General features: G+C 66.2%; 1 protein-coding gene across 2 annotated transcripts in view; it reads left to right on the forward strand.

Annotated features, from left to right (window-relative positions):
- The first annotated feature begins 4,732 nt into the window (after positions 1-4,732).
- Positions 4,733-21,926, forward strand: part of FLNC (filamin C) — a 68,017-nt gene continuing 50,823 nt past the window's right edge. For both annotated transcript variants that reach the window (XM_050929927.1, XM_050929937.1), the window contains exons 1-2: positions 4,733-5,146; positions 21,073-21,321. In XM_050929927.1, coding sequence (XP_050785884.1) covers positions 4,801-5,146; positions 21,073-21,321 — 595 coding nt within the window. In that variant the 5' untranslated portion in view covers positions 4,733-4,800. The remainder of the gene's footprint in view (positions 5,147-21,072; positions 21,322-21,926) is intronic.

Consider the following 21,926-nt stretch of genomic DNA (forward strand, 5'->3'; position numbering starts at 1 on the left):
TTCTACCCACTCTGACTCAGGCCTGGCTGACCAGGCGGGTTATTTCTAGCCCGGAGAACTGGGTCGAATGCAATCTGCTGTCTCGGGAGCTGTGCTGCCAGCCAAGCCGAGCGCCCGCCACACACCCGCGGCACGTGGGGGGTGGCTCCCACTGGGCTCAAACCGGCGCGCGGGAAGAGAGGGGGAAGGGCAGGGCTGAAACGAGAGAAACCTGGGCCAAGCTCAGTGGTGGAGCTGGGCGAACCGGGCAGCATGGTGCAATCACCACCCGGCGGCACTTCAGGGGAGTTCATGGCCCCTGAGCACCCAAGCGGCTGGGATCCAACCCTCAGCGGCTGGCGGGGAGCAGACACGGGGGCACCTGGGGGCGTGGGGAGTGGGTTTAGAGGACGCACTGGAATGCCGGGTGGGGGTGGGGAGTGGATGTGCCAGTGACATCCTGCCAGCATTCACCTGGGAACGTGAGCACAGGGCTATACCCATTGGGGGTGGGGGAGCCCCACCATGTGACATGGGAACCCCCCAGCGCCCGGGATCCCATGACCAGCCCCAGAGCAAAGGGAACAGGCAGACACATTGTGGTGAAGCCTGGCGGGAGGATCCTTGGTGGGCCGGGGCCATTCCCCCCTGGCAAAGTCGCTGGTTAACAACTCCTGCTTTTCCCGGGCAGCTGGACTTCCGGCCCCATGACCCCGCAAGCCCCGCTAGCAGGCGGGAGTGGCCCTGACGTCCCACGCGGGGCCCTGAGAGAGGGGCCGGGCCCATGTGCCCAAGAACCCCAAAGCCTCGAGTTCCCCATGTCCCAGGAGCAGCGCTGGTGTTATTAGAGTGTTGCCAGGGGTCCAGGAGATGCTCAGATGCCCCCTGCAACCCTAGGAGTTGGCCACCAGCTCCCGTGCCTCCCCCCCTCCCCAGGAAACAGAGTAGCCGCACGGCGTCCGGTCCTCTGTGCTGGGCTGCCCACCCTGTGCCAGTGGCGTGAGAGCTCTTTACCAGGCATGGGAGCCGCTCACCAGGGGCGGGAGCTGTTTACCAGGAGGGCGTGTGGGAGCTGTTTACCCCCAGGCAGGAGCCGTTTACCAGGCCCCATAGCTGTTTACCAGGTGTGGGAGCTGTTTACCCCCGCGTGGGAGCCATTTACAAGGGGCAAGAGTGTGAGCTGTTTGCTGGGCGTGGGAGCTGTTCACCCCGCTCGGGAGCTGTTTGCCGGGCGTGGGAGCTGTTTACCCCACTCAGGAGCTGTTTACTGGGCGTGGGAGCTGTTTGCCCCGCTCGGGAGCTGTTTACCGGGCGTGGGAGCTGTTTGCCCCGCTCGGGAGCCATTTACCAGGGGCAGGAGTGGGAGCTGTTTAACAGGTGTGGGAGCTGTTTACCCGGCTCAGGAGCTGTTTACCAGGGGCAGGAGCCGTTTACCAGGGGCAGGAGTGGGAGCTGTTTAGCAGGCGTAGGAGCTGTTTACCCCGCTCGGGAGCTGTTTGCCGGGCGTGGGAGCTGTTTACTCCACTCAGGAGCTGTTTACCGGGCGTGGGAGCTGTTTGCCCCGCTCGGGAGCTGTTTACCGGGCGTGGGAGCTGTTTGCCCCGCTCGGGAGCCATTTACCAGGGGCAGGAGTGGGAGCTGTTTAACAGGTGTGGGAGCTGTTTACCCGGCTCAGGAGCTGTTTACCAGGGGCAGGAGCCGTTTACCAGGGGCAGGAGTGGGAGCTGTTTAGCAGGCGTAGGAGCTGTTTACCCCGCTCGGGAGCTGTTTGCCGGGCGTGGGAGCTGTTTACCCCACTCAGGAGCTGTTTACCGGGCGTGGGAGCTGTTTGCCCCGCTCGGGAGCTGTTTACCGGGCGTGGGAGCTGTTTGCCCCGCTCGGGAGCCATTTACCAGGGGCAGGAGTGGGAGCTGTTTAACAGGTGTGGGAGCTGTTTACCCGGCTCAGGAGCTGTTTACCAGGGGCAGGAGCCGTTTACCAGGGGCAGGAGTGGGAGCTGTTTAGCAGGCGTAGGAGCTGTTTACCCCGCTCGGGAGCTGTTTGCTGGGCGTGGGAGCTGTTTACTCCACTCAGGAGCTGTTTGCTGGGCGTGGGAGCTGTTTGCCCCGCTCGGGAACCGTTTACCAGGGGCAGGAGTGGGAGCTGTTTAACAGGTGTGGGAGCTGTTTACCGGGTGTAGGAGCTATTTACCCGGCTCAGGAGCTGTTTACCGAGCGTGGGAGCTATTTACCCCGCTCAGGAGCTGTTTACCGGGCGTTGGAGCTGTTTGCCCCGCTCGGGAGCCGTTTACCAGGGGCAGGAGTGGGAGCTGTTTAACAGGCGTGGGAGCTGTTTGCCCCGCTCGGGAGCTGTTTACCGGGCGTGGGAGCTATTTACCCCTCTCGGGAGCTGTTTACTGGGCGTGGGAGCTGTTTGCCCCGCTCGGGAGCCGTTTACCAGGGGCAGGAGTGGGAGCTGTTTAACAGGTGTGGGAACTGTTTACCCGGCTCAGGAGCTGTTTACCAGGGGCAGGAGCCGTTTACCAGGGGCAGGAGTGGGAGCTGTTTAGCAGGCGTGGGAGCTGTTTGCCCCGCTCGGGAGCCGTTTACCAGGGGCAGGAGTGGGAGCTGTTTAACAGGTGTGGGAGCTGTTTACCCCGCTCGGGAGCTGTTTGCCGGGCGTGGGAGCTGTTTGCCAGGGGCAGGAGCCGTTTACCAGGGGCAGGAGTGGGAGCTGTTGTTTGTCCCGCTCGGGAGCCGTTTACCAGGGGCAGGAGTGGGAGCTGTTTAGCAGGCATGGGAGCTGTTTGCCCTGCTCTGGAGCCGTTTATCAGGGGCAGGAGTGGGAGCTGTTTAACAGGTGTGGGAACTGTATACCGGGCGTGGGAGCTATTTACCCTGCTCGGGAGCTGTTTGCCAGGCGTGGGAGCTGTTTACCCTGCTCGGGAGCTGTTTACCGGGCGTGGGAGCTATTTACCCCTCTCAGGAGCTATTTAACAGGTGTGGGAGCTGTTTACCCTGCTCGGGAGCTGTTTACCCCGCTCAGGAGCTGTTTGCTGGGCGTGGGAGCTGTTTGCCCCGCTCGGGAGCCGTTTACCAGGGGCAGGAGTGGGAGCTGTTTAACAGGTGTGGGAGCTGTTTACACCGCTCGGGAGCTGTTTGCCGGGCGTGGGAGCTGTTTACCCCGCTCAGGAGCTGTTTGCTGGGTGTGGGAGCTGTTTGCCGGGCGTGGGAGCTGTTTGCCAGGCGTGGGAGCTGTTTGCCCCGCTCGGGAGCCGTTTACCAGGGGCAGGAGTGGGAGCTGTTTAGCAGGTGTGGGAGCTGTTTACCCTGCTCAGGAGCTGTTTGCTGGGCTTGGGAGCTGTTTACTCCGCTCAGGAGCTGTTTGCCGGGCATGGGAGCTGTTTGCCCCGCTCGGGAGCCGTTTACCAGGGGCAGGAGTGGGAGCTGTTTACCTGGCGTGGGAGCTGTTTGCCCCGCTCGAGAGCCGTTTACCAGAGGCAGGAGTGGGAGCTGTTTAACAGGTGTGGGAGCTGTTTACCCTGCTCGGGAGCTGTTTACCCCGCTCAGGAGCTGTTTGCTGGGCGTGGGAGCTGTTTGCCCCGCTCGGGAGCCGTTTACCAGGGGCAGGAGTGGGAGCTGTTTAACAGGTGTGGGAGCTGTTTACCCCGCTCAGGAGCTGTTTGCTGGGCGTGGGAGCTGTTTGCCCCGCTCGGGAGCTGTTTACCAGGGGCAGGAGTGGGAGCTGTTTACCCCACTCAGGAGCTGTTTGCCGGGCATGGGAGCTGTTTACCCCGCTCAGGAGCTGTTTGCTGGGTGTGGGAGCTGTTTGCCCCGCTCGGGAGCCGTTTACCAGGGGCAGGAGTGGGAGCTGTTTAGCAGGTGTGGGAGCTGTTTACCGGGTGAGGCCCGGCCGCGCCGTCGGGCCTGAGCCTCCCATTGCTCAGCCAGCCGGCCAGGACTCCGTGTCACGTCACGCACCGAGCTGCGGGCTCACTGCGACCACACAGCTCATGGGCTATTCTGAGCGGCGCATCATGAGAGAAATATGAAGCTCCGGGCCCGTCCCCTCCCCCGCGGCTCGCCAGGGCTTTCCATGAGAGGGCTTTTTCTGAGCACTGAGCACACGCGGCCGCGCTCTAGCACCTTCCACTGGGACCCCAAGCGCTGGGCGCTCACCAGAATGAATGAAGTCCGACCGCCCACCCACGTGGGGCTGGGATCCCCCCTCCGAGTGACAGATGGGGAAACTGAGGCACAGAGCCACGTGGAGCAAAGCCTTGGGGTGTGCAGCCAGCCGGGGGCCAGAACTCCAGGTGCTCATCTTTGCCCGCTCCCCAGGCCCCCCAGGCCCGGCCCCACTTCTTCCTATGGTGGCCCCCAGCGACCGGGGTCCTGCGGCGGTGGGGGGGATGCAGGGACCCCCCCTTGCTCCCCCCATCCCATTGTCTACAAGCAGAGAGGATCCTCCCCTCCCCCTGGTTTGGGGCAGGTTAAAAATAGCAGCCAGATGTCCCCGGCGTCAGTCCGGGGGGGCGGAGGCCGAGCCAATCCCAGCCCCCCGCTATCCTTAGCGCCCAATCGCCGGCCCGGGCGTTATCTCCGCGGGGAGGAAGAGAAAGTTCCTGCTCGGCTCTTACTTGTATATGGTCAGAGCCCGGCATTCCTGCGTCCTGACGCGGGGCCCGGGGGGCGGGAGGCGGCCCCTTAAAACCCCCCGGCGCGGGGCCGCCGCTTCACTGGGGCGCACCCGGGAGCCGCCGGCACAGCCCCACCCGCGATCGCAGCGCACGGGGCGAGCCCACGCGTGGGGCAGGGCGCACTTCCCCCCAAGGCGGCGGAGATGAACAGCCACAGCGGCCCCGAGGCGCCGGCGGCCGGCGAGGAGGCGGAGGAGATGCCGGCCACGGAGAAGGACCTGGCGGAGGACGCGCCCTGGAAGAAGATCCAGCAGAACACGTTCACCCGCTGGTGCAACGAGCACCTGAAGTGCGTGCACAAGCGGCTGGGCGACCTGCAGCGCGACCTGGGCGACGGGCTGCGGCTCATCGCGCTGCTGGAGGTGCTGAGCCAGAAGCGCATGTACCGCAAGTACCACGCGCGCCCCAACTTCCGCCAGATGAAGCTGGAGAACGTGTCGGTGGCGCTGGAGTTCCTGGAGCGGGAGCACATCAAGCTGGTGTCCATCGGTGAGCGGGCTGGGGGGCGGGGAGTGTGCCCCTGACACGCCCGCTCGTGCCCGCTGCGCCGAGGGTGCCCCTGACACGCCCACTCGTGCCCGCTGCGCCGAGGGTGCCCCTGACACGCCCGCTCGTGCCCGCTGCGCCGAGGGTGCCCCTGACACGCCTGCTCACACCCGCTGCATGGAGTGTGCCCCTGACACGCCTGCTCACACCCGCTGCATGGAGTGTGCCCCTGACACGCCCACTCGTGCCCGCTGCGCCGAGGGTGCCCCTGACACGCCCGCTCACCCCCACTGTGCCGAGGGTGCCCCTGACACGCCCGCTCACCCCCACTGTGCCGAGGGTGCCCCTGACACGCCCGCTCACCCCCACTGTGCCGAGGGTGCCCCTGACACGCCCGCTCACCCCCACTGTGCCGAGGGTGCCCCTGACACGCCCGCTCACCCCCACTGTGCCGAGTGTCCCCCTGACGCGCCTGCTCACCCTGGCATGCCCACTCACACCCACTGCATGGAGTGTGCCCCCTGACGCCCACTCGTGCTCACAGCACAGAGTGTGCCCCTTGACATGCCTGATCACACCCACAGCACAGTGTGCGCCCCTGACAGGCCCGCTGTGCTGAGTGTGTCCCTGACACACCCACTCACCCTGACACACCTGATCTGTGTGTGCCACTGACACATTCACAGCATGTGCCGCTGACACACCCCTCGCACACACTGATCTGCATGTGCCACTGACCCCTCCCCCACATGCTCTGATCTGTGTCAGACACACTCAACCCACTCACCCACACTGATTTATCACACACTGTTCTGTCTCTAACACACACCCTCGCACCCACTGATCTGCATGTGACACTGACACACCTGCTCACACACAGTGATCTGTGTGCCCCTGACACATTCACTTACACCAGGGGTTCTCAAACTGGGGGTCAGGACCCCTGAGGGGGTCGTAAGGTTATTATGTGGGGTGTCGCAAGCTGTCAGCCTCCACCCCAAACCCTGCTTTGCCGCCAGCATTTAGAATGGTGTTAAATATATAAACAAGTGTTTTTAATTTATGGCGGGGGGCGGGGGGGTCGCACTCTGACACTTGCTGTGTGAAAGGGGTCACCAGTACAAAAGTGTGAGAACCACCGACTTACACTGATATGTATGTGACACTGACACACCTACTCACTCACTGATTTCTCTCACAATGTGTTATCCTTCACATCCACTGATGTGTGTGCCCCTGGCACACCTGCTCACGCACAGTGATCTGTGTGCCCCGACACACTCACTCATACTGATCTGTGTGTGACACTAATACATTCATACCCCACACCCTCTGGTCTCTGCATGTCACTAACACACACACTGATCTCTGTGTGTCACGAATGCCCTTGTTCCCTTTACACACACACAGATCTCTCTCGCACGCTGTGCTCTGTCACTGACACCCCCCCCCATCTCTGTGGCCCTGACACATACCAATCTTCCCCCTATCCCTTCACATGGTGCTGAGCTGAGCTGATTGGACACAGACACACTGAAGCCGATGGCCCCCTTACACACTCACTTTCTCTCCCCTAGACACACTGCTCACACTGTGCCCTGACCCCCAGCTTTCGCCCCCCACACCGATATCGCACGTACACCCCCCAGGTCTCTCACTCTCACACTCACACACACACACACACACAGCTGCTGCCTCTCCCTGTTATGTAGCGCGCGCACACACACACACACACACACACACACACACACACACACACACACACACACACACACACACACACACACACACACACACACACACAGCTGCTGCCTCTCCCTGTTATGTAGTTCACTCCCAGGCCAGCCAACTGCCCTAGCTTGGAGAGGTCAATACTCCCCCAGGTGGCTGATTCTCCTGTGCTGATTTTGTTTGTGTGTTTTGGCGGGACAGTGAAACTCTTGGGGGCCCCTCCCCATACCTGCCTGGCCCTGCCCCCGAGTTTGCCCCAGCAGGCAGGGCAGCGAGGCAGGTGCAGGCAGCAGGAGGCCAATGTGGGGTCCCTGGCGCTTGCTGCCCGTTGCTGTGTGGGAACTGGCCCAGGGAATGAAGAGGATTAGCTGGTGGGGGTGGGGGGCGGCTGGAGCCACACGGGCAGCAATTCCGAGGGCCCCGGCTCTCACGGCCCCCGCTGGGAACCAGGAGGGACTTGGCTGAAACCCACCGGGCCCCTGGGGGAAAGCTGCCCGGGGCGAGATCAGAAGCAGCCCCCCATCTCTGTGCAGGGGGCTCCTGTCCCCCTGGCTACCCTACCCGGCCTGGCGAGGGGCCACAGCTCCTGCGAGGAGGACAGGCGGCACCCAGCTGGGATACAGGTCCGGGGGGTGGGGGCAGACCTGTGCCTGCCCCATCCATTGGGAGGTGGTGCTGTTGGGCAGGGGACATGGGGGCAAAGAGGGGGCAGCAAAGGGAGCTCTCTGGGCGATCTGGGGCATTGATTTGTTCAGCCTTCATAGGAGAGGAGGGAGGGAGTGTTTGGAGCAGCCTGTTTCTCTCCCCCTCCCCCCACCCCCGCACTTGTTCCCTGGCGTCTGAGTGTCCCTGTCTGGCTCACAGAGCGAGGGGAAGGGCAGAACTCACGGATCTGACCCACGGGGCTGTTCCGAGATGTGCATGGGGCTAGCCCCAGCCTCCCGAGCAGAGAGGGGACCTCTTAAAGCCATGGAGCAGATCCAGCCCCAGCTCTGGCCCTTGTTGTCTGCCCAGCTCTGGTTCCGTAGGGGGCTCAGCCCTCAAACATACGGTGTTGCCTTGCGGTGGTTAAACAGCTGCCGCGTCCCACCCCAGAGGCAGCTGCATTCCGGCACGGGGCGAGCGATTCCCCTGGGCCCAGAGCCACTTGTGGGCGCAGCAGGCCACTGAGGGTCGGAGTGGCCGTTTGTGAAGCTCCACGGAGCCTCCCCCCGACTCCCTCCCCCCGACTGTCCATTTGTGATTTCATCCCTGCCTGAGCCAGGACAGAGCTTTGGCCCCTCGCCCAGGCCAGACCCACTCCGCCCCGCCTGGCTTCCCTCTCGCTCTGGAAAGTCAGAGGAGGTGGCTGCAGCCTGGCCCGGGCCCCGCTCAGGTCCCAGCTGGGGCCTGGCTCCAGAGGCGGCCTGGCCCATGTATTGTTCTCCTTCCAGAGTTAACCCTTTGGCATCCAGAATGGGTTCCCTCCCCCGTCCCCCTGCTGAGTGGGAGGTGAGCTCCTGGGCACGGGCATTGCTGGGCCAGGGCAGATGTTGCGAGCTCTGGGCAGCTGGGATGGGAGCTAGTGAGAGCAGCCAGGACGGGGCCTGGGCCTGGGGGGCTGCCCGCAGGGTGGGGCCAAGAGCACCTGGGGCTGCGGCAGGGAGCAGCTGTGACGGGGAGGATGGGGCAGTGGGACGTGGCAAAGGGGCTGTGGGACCAGAGGAGAGGTGGGAGGTTGACAGCCAGCAGGGGGCAGGGGCTAACCCCGGCTTCCCACGCAGCCCCCGTGGGGCAGGGGAGGCGGGGAGGCCAATGGAAGCGGGGGCCTGACTCCCCTGTTCCCTATCCCGCTGCTCGGCTGCTGCCTTCTGAGCTCGGATCTGCCTCTGGCTAGGGTTGAGCTGGGGGTTCCTGGGGGGCTCTTCTCCCCTCCCAGGCTAACTCCGCTGCCCAGGACAACATGTGCCCTGGGGCTGGCCCTCCTGGGTCTCTAGCAGCAGGCTCGTGCCCCAGATCCCCTTGGCTCTCCAGGCACTGGCCGGGTTTTCAGCGGCTCTGCTGGGGAGGGCCTGTCCTATTGCAAGGCAAGGGAGCTGGGGCAGCCCTTTGGCAGGGCTGAGTCCCCCAGTCTCTGTCCACCTCCACGCCACATAGAAATCCAGCCTGCTGGGTCTGGTGTGTTCCCAGTGCAGGGCTGGGCTAGCAGGGGGCTGCGGGTCAGGAGTGAGGGGCACCGGCAGAGCTTGGGGGGAGCCTGGGCCTGGGCTAGCAGGCAGCTGTGGGTCTGGAGTGAGGGGCACCGGCAGACTGGGGGGAGGAGCGTGGGCCTGGGCTAGCAGGCGGCTGTGGGTCTGGAGTGAGGGGCACCGGCAGAGCTGGGGGGAGGAGCGTGGGCCTGGGCTGGCAGGGGGCTGTGGGTTGGGAGTGAGCGGCACCGGCAGAGCTTGGGGGGAGCCTGGGCCTGGGCTAGCAGGCGGCTGTGGATCAGGAGTGAGGGGCACCGGCAGAGCTTGGGGGGAGCCTGGGCCTGGGCTAGCAGGGGGCTGCGGGTCGGGAGTGAGGGGCACCGGCAGAGCTGGGGGGAGGAGCGTGGGCCTGGGCTGGCAGGCGGCTGCGGGTCGGGAGTGAGCGGCACCGGCAGAGCTGGGGGGAGGAGCGTGGGCCTGGGCTGGCAGGGGGCTGCGGGTCGGGAGTGAGCGGCACCGGCAGAGCTGTGGGGAGGAGCGTGGGCCTGGGCTGGCAGGGGGCTGTGGGTCGGGAGTGAGGGGCACTGGTAGAATTTTGCTGTTAGTCTTGAGCCGGGAGCTGATCCCCATGGGGCCCGATCCTGCTCCCAGTGGCCCTGGCAGTGCCCTGTCTCCATGTGGCTGTGGGGCTGCAGGGAGCCCTCGGGGGCTGCTCTGTGGGGTCTGGCGGCACAGGCAGCCCCAGGCTGGAATTCCAGGAATCTCCCCAGCACCTGTCCCGGCTCCGCTCCCTGCCCCATGGCTGGCGAGGCCCCTTAGGCCCAGAGCACTCCCTGGGGCAGCCCCCAGGCCAGGCACTTTGAATTAGACCCATGGGCCCATCTGGCCTGGAGTCCCGTCCCACAGGTCCATCTACCCCAGTGTCCCGTCCCCACCCCACAGGCCAATCTACCCCCGTGTTCCCCGCTCCCTGCCCCACAGGCCCATCTGCCTCAGTGTCCCCTCCCTGCCCCACAGGCCCATCTACCCCAGAGTCTCCCCCCCACCCCACAGGCCCATCTACCCCCGTGTGTACCCCCCCCTCCTTCGGTGCGTCCAGCACAGCATCCCACCCCCTCCCGGCTGTCCCAGGGAGATGGAGCCCTTCTCCCCTCTCCCCTCAGTCAGGGAGGCGCTAGAAGGGGCTGGGCTGGGGGGTATCTGCGGGCGGCTGACACTGGGGGTTACTGGGGCGCTGAGAGATGGTGGACAGGTGATGGGGGGTGACTGGTTGTGGGGTGTATAAGGTGTAGGGGGTGGGCTGTGCGCAGCGTACAGGCAGGGGGTGGCGATGAGATTTGACCCGGGGTGGGCTGTGCCCGGGGGGCAGGGGGCTAGGGGGATGACTGGTTGTGGGGTTTGTACCTGGTGGGGCAAGGGGCTGGGGGGGGTGACTGTCTGTGGGGTTTGTACCAGGGGTGGGCTGTGCCTGGGAGCGCAGGGGGCTGGCTGTGTGACTGGTTGTGGGGTTTGTACTTGGGGTTGGTTGTGCCTGGGGACACGGGGCTGGGGGGGGTGACTGGTTGTGGGGTCTGTACCCAGGGTGGGCTGTGCCAGGGAGCACAGGGGGTGCAGGGGAGGTGACTGGTTGTGGGGTTTGTACCCAGGATGGGCTGTACCTGGGGGCACAGGGGGCTGGGGGGGGTGACTGGTTGTGGGGTCTGTACCCAGGGTGGGCTGTGCCCGGGAGCACAGGGGGCGCAGGGGAGGTGACTGGTTGTGGGGTTTGTACCCGAGGTGGGCTGTACCTGGGGGCACACGGGGCTGGGGAGGTGACTAGTTGTGGGGTTTGTACTCGGGGTGGGCTGTGCCCAGGGGCAGAGGGTGTGCAGGGGGGGTGACTGGTTGTGGGGTTTGTACTCAGGGTGGGCTGTGCCCGGGGGCACGGGGGGTGACTGATTGTGGAGTCTGTACCTAGGGTGGGCTGTGCCCGGGGGCACAGGGGGGTGACTGGCTATGGGGTCTGTACCCAGGGTGGGCTGTACCTGGGGGCACAGGGGTCTGGGGAGGTGATTGGTTGTGGGGTTTGTACTCGGGGTTGGTTGTGCCTGGGGGCACAGGGGGCTGGGTGGGGGGTGACTGGCTGTAGTGTTTGTACCTGGGTGGGCTATGCCTGGGAACGCAGGAGGTGACTGGTTGTGGGGTCTGTACCTGGGATGGGCTGTACCTGGCGGGGCAGGAGGCTGGGGGGAGGTGACTGGTTGTGGGGTTGTACACAGGGTGGGTTGTGCCCAGGGGCAGAGAGGGCACAAGGGGGGTGACTGGTTGTGGGGTTTGTACTCGGGGTGGGCTGTGCCTGGGGAGCAGGGGGCTGGGGGGGTGACTGGTTGTGGGGTTTGTACTCGGGGTGGGCTGTGCCTGGGGAGCAGGGGGCTGGGGGGGTGACTGGCTGTGGGGTTTGTACCTGGGGTGGGCTGTGCCTGGGGAGCAGGGGGCTGGGGGGGTGACTGGCTGTGGGGTTTGTACCTGGGGTGGGCTGTGCCCAGGGGCACAGGGGGCTGGGGAGGTGACTGGTGGTGGGGTTTGTACTCGGGGTGGGCTGTGCCTGGGGGGCGATGGGCTGGGGGAATGACTGGTTGTGGGGTTTGTACCCAGGGTGGGCTGTGCCCGGGGACACAGGGGGTTGGGGGGGTGACTGGTTGTGGGGTTTGTACCCGGAGTGGGCCGTGCCTGGGGGCAGAGGGGGCGCAGGGGGCTGACTGGTTGTGGGATTTGTACCTGGGGTGGGCTGTGCCCAGGAGCACAGGGGGCTGGGGGGAGGTGACTGGTTGTGGGGTTTTTACCCAGGGTGGGCTGTGCCTGGGAGCACAGGGGGGGTGACTGGTTGTGGGGTCTGTACCCAGGGTGGGCTGTGCCCAGGGGCACAGGGGGCTGGGGAGGTGACTGGCTGTGGGGTCTGTACCCGGGGTGGACTGTGCCCGGGGGGGCAGGGGGCTGGGGAGGTGACTGGTTGTGGGGTTTGTACCCAGGGTGGGCTGTGCCTGGGGGCACAGGGTGTTGTAGGGGGTGACTGGCTGTGGGGTCTGTACCTGGGGTGGGCTGTGCCCAGGGTTGCAGGAGGGTTGACTGGTTGTGGGGTTTGTACCCAGGGTGGGTTGTGCCCGGGGGCGCAGGGGAGGTGACTGGTTGTGGGGTGTGTACCCAGGGTGGGCTGTGCCCAGGAGCACAGGAGGTTGGGGGGGGTGACTGGTTGTGGGGTTTGTACCCAGGGTGGGCTGTGCCTGGGGGCACAGGGGGTTGTTGAGAGTGACCGGCTGTGGGGTTGGTACCTGGGGTGGGCTGTGCCCACGGGTGTAGGGGGGTTGACTGGTTGTGGGGTTTGTACCCAGGGTGGGCTGTGCCCGGGAGCACAGGGGGTTGGGGGGGTGACTGGTTGTGGGGTTTGTACCCAGGGTGGGCTGTGCCCGGGGGCACAGGGGGTTGGGGGAGTGACTGGTTGTGGGGTGTGCCTGGGGGCACAGGGGGCGCAGGGGAGGTGACTGGTTGTGGGGTGTGTACCCAGGGTGGGCTGTGCCTGGGGGCACAGGGGGCGCAGGGGAGGTGACTGGTTGTGGGGTTTGTACTCAGGGTGGGCTGTGCCCGGGAGCACAGGAGGCTGGGGGGTGACTGGTTGTGGGGTGTGTACCCGGGGTGGGCTGTGCCCGGGAGCACAGGGGGTTGGGGGAGTGACTGGTTGTGGGGTGTGCCTGGGGGCACAGGGGGCGCAGGGGAGGTGACTGGTTGTGGGGTTTGTACCCAGGGTGGGCTGTGCCCAGGGGCGCAGGGGGGGTGACTGGTTGTGGGGTTTGTACCCGGGTGACTGGTTGTGGGGTTTGTACCCAGGGTGGGCTGTGCCTGGGAGGGGGGGTGACTGGTTGTGGGGTTTGTACCCAGGGTGGGCTGTGCCCGGGGGCACAGGGGGTTGGGGGAGTGACTGGTTGTGGGGTGTGTACCCAGGGTGGGCTGTGCCTGGGGGCACAGGGGGCGCAGGGGAGGTGACTGGTTGTGGGGTTTGTACTCAGGGTGGGCTGTGCCCGGGAGCACAGGGGGCTGGGGGGGGTGACTGGTTGTGGGGTGTGTACCCAGGGTGGGCTGTGCCCGGGGGCACAGGGGAGGTGACTGGTTGTGGGGTGTGTACCCGGGGTGGGCTGTGCCTGGGGGCACAGGGGGCGCAGGGGAGGTGACTGGTTGTGGGGTTTGTATCCAGGGTGGGCTGTGCCCAGGGGCACAAGGGGTTGGGGGGGTGACTGGCTGTGGGGTTTGTACCCAGGGTGGGCTGTGCCTGGGGGTGCAGGGGAGGTGACTGGTTGTGAGGTGTGTACCCGGTGTGGGCTTTGCCTGGGGGCACAGGGGGCTGGGGAGGTGACTGGTTGTGGGGTGTGTACCCGGGGTGGGCTGTGCCTGGGGGCACAGGGGGCGCAGGGGAGGTGACTGGTTGTGGGGTTTGTACCCAGGGTGGGCTGTGCCCGGGGGCGTAGGGGAGGTGACTGGTTGTGGGGTGTGTACCCGGGGTGGGCTGTGCCTGGGGGCACACGGGGCTGGGGAGGTGACTGGTTGTGGGGTGTGTACCCAGGGTGGGCTGTGCCCAGGGGCGCAGGGGAGGTGACTGGTTGTGGGGTGTGTACCCGGGGTGGGCTGTGCCTGGGGGCACAGGGGGCTGGGGAGGTGACTGGTTGTGGGGTTTGTACCCAGGGTGGGCTGTGCCCAGGGGCGCAGGGGAGGTGACTGGTTGTGGGGTCTGTACCCAGGGTGGGCTGTGCCTGGGGGCACAGGGGGCTGGGGAGGTTACTGGTTGTGGGGTGTGTACCTGGGGTGAGCTGTGCCCAGGGGGCCAGGGGGTGGCCACGGGAGCATGGCCTGGCTGCCCAGCCTGGGCCCCGGGGGCTTGTTCGGAGCCCCAGGCAGCCGGGGCTCTCAGGCATGTCCCGGGGAGGCTGGGCAGGGCGGGTGGGGAGGCGGGGGTGCTCTGGGTCTGTCCTCAGCACCGTGGCCCTTGGGGCTGGGAGGGGGTGTAGCCAACACCCTCCCCAGGACAGCCCGTGCCTGGCCGGGGCGGGGGCCGAGGATGGGGCCAGGCGGCAGCTGGTGGGGGAAGGGCCGGGGGGGGGGGGTCCAGGAGGACATTCTCCGGCTAATCCCGCTGGCTGCTCCCATTGCCGGGCCCAGCCCCTGCTCGCTCGGGGCAGCTGCCATGAGCAGCTGAACTTGGTCCATGTGCCCCACGCCCAGTGCCCCTCCTTCCCCCGCCCCTGATCCCTCCAGGCCAGGCAGCTCCCCTGCTGCACAGGCCAGGAGCCTGGGAGCTGCTGGGGGGTGGGGGGGCTGTTTGGGCGGAAGCTGGGGTGTGGTGGGGGATGTGGCAATGGGCAGAGAGTGGTTGCCAATGGGGCTTGGGGGGAACAACTGTGGGTGTGGGGTCCCTGGGGACAGGGCAGGAGGAGCAGGGGCGGGGTCACTTGGGAAGGGGGTGGGGTCACTGGGGCAGGGATGAACAGCGGGGGTGGGGTCACTGGGGGTGGGGCAGGGACAAATAGGAGGCATGGGGTCACTGGGGCAGGGATGAACAGCGGGGGTGGGGTCACTGGGGGTGGGGCAGGGACAAATAGGAGGGGCGGGGTCACTGGGACAGGGGTGAACAGCAGGGGTGGGGTCACTGGGAGTGGGGCAGGGACAAACAGGAGGGGCGGGGTCACTGGGGAAGGGGCGGGGTCACTGGGGCAGGAATGAACAGCAGGGGTGGGGTCACGGGGGAAGGGGGCAGGGACTGGCTGCTGGGATGGGGTTATGGGGGGGCAGGTGGAGTTACAGCAGTGGGTCAAACAAAGGGACAATTTTGGGCACAACCCATTGGTGAGAGCAATGGGATGGGTCTGTGATGTCAGAGGAAACGGCCAATCAGCACATTGCTAACTGGTAGCTGTCACGGGGTCCCCGGGCGATGCTCTGGAACTGCTCCCCACAAAGCCAGGCAGGACTTTGGGGAGCCTCCTCTCCCTTGGACAAGTGGGACTGGTGGTGATGCTGGGATACTTGTCTAGACTGTCTTCAGCGCAAGCTCCCACGGCTTCACCTCCTGGGTCTCTCCTTGGAGCATTCAGCATCCTCTGCCCCTCCGTGCGCTTCCCACAGCGAGTCCGCCCCAGCGGGGTCTTGGGGCAGCCACAGGGTCCTGCACCCCCACTTTGCAGTCAGACGTGACTCTTAGCCAGCCAGTAACACAGAGGTTTATTCGATGACAGGAACAGGGTCTAAAACAGAGCTTATAGGTACCACAAACTGGACCCCTCGGCCAGGTTCATTCTGGGGGGCAGTGAGCCAGACCCCCACGTCTGCACTTCACTCCTCGTCCCCAGCCAGCTCCAGACTGAAACCCCCTCCAGCCCCTCCTCTCTGCTCAGCTCCTTTCCCGGGCCAGGAGGTCACCTGACCTCTTTGTCTCCAACACCTTCAGCTGGCACCTTGCAGAGGGGGGGCCCAGGCTAGCAGTTGCCAAGAGACAGAGTGCCAGGCATTTAGGTGCACTGGCCCCTTGCTCTGCAGCAACCACACCCCCTTATCCCACCACCAAGATACTTAAGAACTGCCATGGGGACACTGAGGCACCAACACACTATTCAGAGAAAACATTAAGAACATTCCCAGTTGGTCACAGTAGCTCATTGACATACTGCCCTCGGGTTGGTTCTCAAGCACTGGGGGTGCAGTTGAGAGTTTGCAGGTTCTGATGCCTGTGTGGGACCTGGGGAAGGGGGTGAATCATGCTGAGGGGTCAGAGGCCCCTCTCCTGGGTAAGGGGCCCGTCCCACACACCAGGGCTGACACCTCCCAACGTGTAAATACCCCCCCCAGCTCCATCTGTCTGTCCGTCCAGCCACCTGCCCGCTCCCACTGCCGCTCTGTCCATCTGTCCATCCAGCCGTCCACACCCAGTGCGGCTCCGTCCGTCCAGCTGCCCGCCCGCCCCCACCACAGTTCCGTCCACCCATCTGTCCATCCAGCCGCCCGCGCCCACTGTGGCTCCGTCTGTCCGTCCAGCCGCCTGCCTCCTCCCACTGCTGCTCTGTCCGTCTGTCCATCTAGCTGCCCACACCCAGTGCGGCTCTGTCCGTCCAGCTGCCCGTCCGCCCCCACCACAGCTCCGTCCACCCGTCTGTCCATCCAGCCGCCCGCGCCCACTGTGGCTCTGTCTGTCCGTCCAGCCACCTGCCTCCTCCCACCGCGGCGCTGTCTGTCTGTCCTTCCAGCCTCCCGCTCGCACTGCGGTGCTGTCTGTCTGTCTGTCCAGCTGCCCGCTCCATCCATCCAGCCCCTTCCCTAGTGACCCCACCCCTGCTGTTCGTCCCCCGGCCGTGCCAGCCAGCCGGCCGTGGTGCAGTGCGAGGGCAGGGCGGCTGTGGCAGACCCCCGGGGCATCGCAGGCAGTGATTGCGGGCAAGGCGGCCCCCCGGCAGGGTGGTAAGGCCAGGCAGCTGCGTGTCCCCCAGCAAACCCCGTGGTCCGGGCCTGGGGCGGCCGGCGCAGCTCCTTGCCGGGGCCTGGTGCTGGGAGGGGAGCCCTGTGGGAGGCCCCCTCCACCCCCAGCTGCACTCCCAGCCGCCCGCTGGCTCCCTCCAGCGCCGTGGTGAGCTCATCTCTCCGGAGACGGCGGGCTGGGCTGCTCCGCGCTGACCTCAGGCCTCAGCAATGAGAGTGGGGGGGTGGCCAGAGCCACGGGGACGGCAAGCCGAGCTTCCTGCTGGGGCAAGGGCTGTTTTCCCTGCCCGGAGCCCTGGGAAACCTCGCAGCCCCTCGGCCCGGGGACTCAGCGCCTCCTGCTGGCCCAGTGGTGCCGCAAAGCCCTCTGGGGGAAGGATGGGGGGTCTGGCCACGCCTCCCCCCCCAGCCACCTGCCTGGCTCCCTGTCTGAAGGCCCCCCCGCCACGTGTAACTGAGCCTTGTAAACTCGCTACACGCATGGAGCTGGCGTGTTCACAACCTAGCGGGAGCTGGGGGGATACGCCCAGAGGGGGCCCCTGTGCAGGCTTGGGTCTCCCCCTTGCTCTAGGGGGCTGGGCAGGGGGCAGAGCTTGCAGTGCTGGCGTGAGCACCTGCCAAGCGGGTGACGTGCTTGGATGGTATCAGAAAGGCGGCAGCAGCAGGCTGGGCAGGGGGAGCCCACAGCTGGGCGCAGATGTTCGCTGGCTCCAGCCACCGCCCTGTCCTGGGGCGTGTTTCGGGGCCCCCCGGACATGCTGTCCTGCTCACTGGCCCCTCCGATCCAGCTACAGAGCTAATGGGCCGACCCCCGCCCCCTCCCCATCCCCTGTAGGACCAGGGTGCTTCTGGGGGAGGTTGGGGGGAATCCTCCCAGTGTGGGGCTGGAAAAGGGGGCTCTGAGTGTTGCCTGCCCCTGGTCCCCAGGGCCTAGACATGGCTGGGGGGAGGTGGTCAGACCAAAGCAGATGTAGCTCAAGGGGGGATGCCTCCCCCCCAGGGATTTAAACCCTATGCCCCTAACGCTGGGCTGAGGCAGGGCACCCCCATAACAGCTGGGGGCGTACACAGCCTCTCATCCCGGGGTGCAGCCATGTCTGGGGAAGGGGGTGGCCAGGTGAGAGCCGGGGCAGGGACAAGGAGAGCTCAGTGTAGCCCTGAGAGCCCCGGGGCATTGTCTGCTGGGGGGGGCTCTGCAGTGCCAGCAGCGGGCACAAGGACCCCAGGACAGTCGTTACGAGCTCACCTCTGCACCTCCGCTGCAAGGCAGCACCTGCTTGAGGGGGCACTGGGCTGGGAGTGCCCCTCGCCGAGCCCCCCCCATGTTCACCCAGCCCAGTTTCCCCTGCCAAGCCCCTGCCCCGCTCCCCTCAGCCCAGCACCCCCCTGCCGAGCCTCCCTGCCCCGCTCCCCTCAGCCCAGCACCCCCCTGCCGAGCCCCCCTGCCCCGCTCCCCTCAGACCAGTGCCCCCCCACCTAGCCCCCGCCCCGCTCCCCCCAGCCCTGATGAGCCCCTCCCACTTCCCCCAGCTCAGTGCCCCTGCCGATCCCCCCGCTTCTCCCAGCCCAGCGCCCCCCACCGAGCCCCCCCAGCCCCGCCGAGCCCCTGCCCCCTCCCCCTCAGCCCAGCACCCCCCACTGAGCCCCCCCACCCCGCTCCCCCAGCCCTGCTGAACCCCCCCACTTCCCCCCAGCCCAATGCCCCCCGCTGAGCCCCTGCCCCTCCCCTCCCCCCCAGCCCAGTGCTCCCCGCTGAGCCCCTGCCCCTCCCCTCAGCCCAGTGGCCCCCGCCGAGCCCCTGCCCCACCCTTCCCCCAGCCCAGCACCCCCACTGAGCCCCTGACCCCTCCCCTCAGCCCAGCCCCTGCTGCCCACATAGCCTCTCCCTGGGACACTGACCCCCCCAGCCAGCCCTGCTCTGATCTCTGCAGGGCTCCCAGCAATAACCACGGATGGGGGGCGGAGGGGGATGCACGAGTCTTTTCCAAACCCGGGTGCAGGATCGGGCCCTTGCCGCTCTGCTCAGACCCCTGGCAACATGGAACAAAGGAGCCAGTTTCTCAGCTCCCCCCCACCCCTGCCAGCTGCTGCCCGGCTGCTGCCCCTTCTGGAGCCAACAGCTGAGCGGCTCCCTTGGGTGGACAAGGGCGCGGGGGGGGGGCTTGGGAACAGCAGCTGTTTCCCCCACCCCCCAGCCCAGCCCCCCTCCGAGCCAGAACAAATCAGGCTTAGAGCCCTGACACTGCGGTTGGGAGGGCCCGGGGGGGGGGGCCGGTCCCTTGCCCCCCCTCCACCACTCCATCCTGGCCTGACCCCGCTGCCCCTCCCCGGCGGGGGAGCCCCGGGGGCGGGGGTCCTCCCCGATCTCCCAGACTTGGCCCCCACCCACCAGAGAGGGACCAGCCCCCCCAGGTTCCCTCAAGGTCAGAGGCTGGCTGGGCAGGACCCCCAGCCTGTGCCAGGGACCCAGCCGCTCTGCGCCCCCGCTGCCCCCTCCCCCGCCCCGATCAATGGAGCCTGGCTGGGAACATCTGCAGCCCATTTCCTCCCTGGGCCAAATCCAATCGCTTTTTCCATGTCCGCTGCCCCTCCCCCACCCGCCGGGGGCTGCAGCACAGACCCCCTGCCCCCACCTAGCGTCCTGGTTCCCCTCCCCCACTCACCCCCCTCACCTAGCATCCGAGCTCCCCTCCCCCAGAGCCCCCCACCCCCGCCTAGCATCCTGGCTACTGTCCCCCACTCACCCCCCTCACCTAGCATCCCAGCTCCCCCCCCCACCCGCCCGGGGCCGCAGCGCAGAGCCCCCTGCCCCTGCCTAGCGTCCTGGTTCCCCTCCCCCACCTCCTGGGTTCCATTCCAAGTGGAGTTTAATGGTTGGGGAGTTGAGGGGGGGAGCCAGGACTCCTGGGTTCTGTTCTTGGGTGTGGGAGGGGAGGGGAATTTAATGGTTGGGGGGGTGGGGGGGAGCCAGGACTCCTGGGTTCTGTTCTTGGCTTTTCCACTGAATCACTGTTTTCTCTGGGGGGAGTCAGTCGCTCTGCCTCAGTTTCCCCCTCCCTGTGTGGTTGCACAGCACAGGCCAGTGCTGGCGGGGGGCCATTGTTAGTCTAGGCGAGGAGGGTTTGTGCAGCGATTCTCCCGGGAGCCCAGGCTCTGCTCCACTGGGAGGCTGCTAATGATTTTCAGAGCCACCAAGCCTGGCAGCCCCCAGCCGGCGTCCCCAGCGTGTGGAGCTAGTGGCTCCATGGGGCTGAGCATGGGACCAGGCCTGGGACGCCCATAGCGGAGCTGGCCCATGAATGTCTCAGACCCACACGCATGTTGGGCCTCCACCTCTGAAATGCAGCCACCTCTGGGGTGAGGTGCAGCTGCTGTGTAACACTCCCAGTGATGGGGGATCTGAGACTTTCCCTCCCTGCCCTGTGGGAGGGCAGAACGTGGCTGGCAGAACTGATAAGTGTCAGGATGGCAGGGTTCACACCCCGCCTCATGGCAGTGGCACCGAGTGGGGGCACCCACGTGGGTATGGCCTGGCCACCAGAGCCCCCGCAGCACAGCCCAGCTGGGGCCCGGGGCTGGCACAGACCCAGCCTGCGCAGCGCCCAGGAATGGGCCCATCAAGAAATGCTGCTTCCTCCAGCATTTGCATCTCCCACTGGGCCCAGCTGCCCCCTCAGCCGGGCAGAAGTGCAGGGCCTGCTGGGTGTGTGAAGCAAGCTGGGCCGGCGTTCCCATCCCCCCAGGCAGTGAGGCAATGCTGCCCGGAGGAGCGCTGCCCCCTGCTGGCTGGGAGCGGGACTGGTCAGCTGTGTGTCAGAAGCTCTGTAGCGCTCTGTGCTGGTGGGGATTCTCCCGCAGCGTGGGCTTAGCAGGATGCCTGGTGTGTGGGGCAGGGGGCGATGCAGTGACAGCATGGCTGGGGGAGAGACCAGAGGTGCAGGGAGAGGGGGGAGGAGCTGCAGTGGGGTGAGGGAGGGGATCAGGCTGGATTGGAGACATTCAGTGCTCGGCCTGCACTGGGGCACCCCCTGTCCCTGCTGAGTCTGAGGCGTGGAGAGGTCCATTGTTAGCCCCCCCCCCCCCCCAGCTCTGCTCTCGGCCTGGCCCCTGCGGCTCCGCCCGGACAGTGTTTATGGAAAGAGTGAGGAGCAGGAAGGGGTGGGTGGGAGCATTGTTCCCTGGGCCCAGGCCTGGCGTGCTGCCAGAGCGCAGGGGAGGGGCACACAGCACCCCGTGAACCCCTTCTGGAGAGTCAGGGGCGAGGGGGCCCCGCTGCCCAGTCTGAGGATCCTGTTGGGGTGGGGGGAGTACTGGCTATGGGAGTCTTTGCCCCTGCCCCCACCCTGAGCAAGTTGCTTCTGGCTCTCCCCCAGAAGCAGGGGCAGGATGGGACAGCAGGGGGCTGCGGGTCAGGAGTGAGGGGCATCTGCCAGCCATGCTCCTGGCGATCCCAGCCCGGTGCCCACGAGGGGCTGCTGATGGCCGTGAGACCCCCCCAGGGGCAGCCGGTGCCCCCTGCCTGACCCTTCTGCCCCACAGACAGTAAAGCCATCGTGGACGGGAACCTGAAGCTGATCCTGGGGCTGATCTGGACGCTGATCCTGCACTACTCCATCTCCATGCCCATGTGGGAGGACGAGGACGAGGAGGACGCCAAGAAGCAGACGCCGAAGCAGCGGCTGCTGGGCTGGATCCAGAACAAGGTGCCCCAGCTGCCCATCACCAACTTCCACCGGGACTGGCAGGACGGCAAAGCCCTGGGCGCCCTGGTGGACAACTGCGCCCCAGGTGAGTGGGTCTCTGGGCCTGGCCCGGACCCCCCCCAGACCTGGCCCGGACCCCATGTATCCACCCATACACCCCTGGACCTGCCCTGGACCCCCCAGACCTGCCCCAGACTCCCCTTATCCACCCATACACCCCTGGACCTGCCCCAGACCCCCCTTATCCACCCATACACCCCTGGACCTGCCCCGGACCCCCCTGACCTGACCCGGACACCCCCAGACCTGCTCCAGAGCCCCTTTATGCACCCATACACCCCTGGACCTGCCCCGGACCCCACAGACCTGCCCCGGACCCTCCTTATCCACCCATACACCCCTGGACCTGACCCAGACCCCCCTTATCCACCATACACCCCCAGACCTGCTCCAGACCCCCCTTATCCACCCATATACCCCTGGACCTGCCCCGACCCCCCAGACCTGCCCTGGACCCCCCTTATCCACCCATACACCCCTGGACTTGCCCTAGACCATCCTTATCCACCCATACACCCCTGGACCTGCCCCAGACCCCCCCCAGACCTGCTCCAGAGCCCCCTTATCCACCCATACACCCCTGGACCTGACCCAAACCCCCCTTATCCACCCATACACCCCCAGACCTGT

This window comes from Gopherus flavomarginatus, chromosome 1 (assembly GCF_025201925.1).
Source record: "Gopherus flavomarginatus isolate rGopFla2 chromosome 1, rGopFla2.mat.asm, whole genome shotgun sequence".
Taxonomy (NCBI): Eukaryota; Metazoa; Chordata; order Testudines; family Testudinidae; genus Gopherus; species Gopherus flavomarginatus.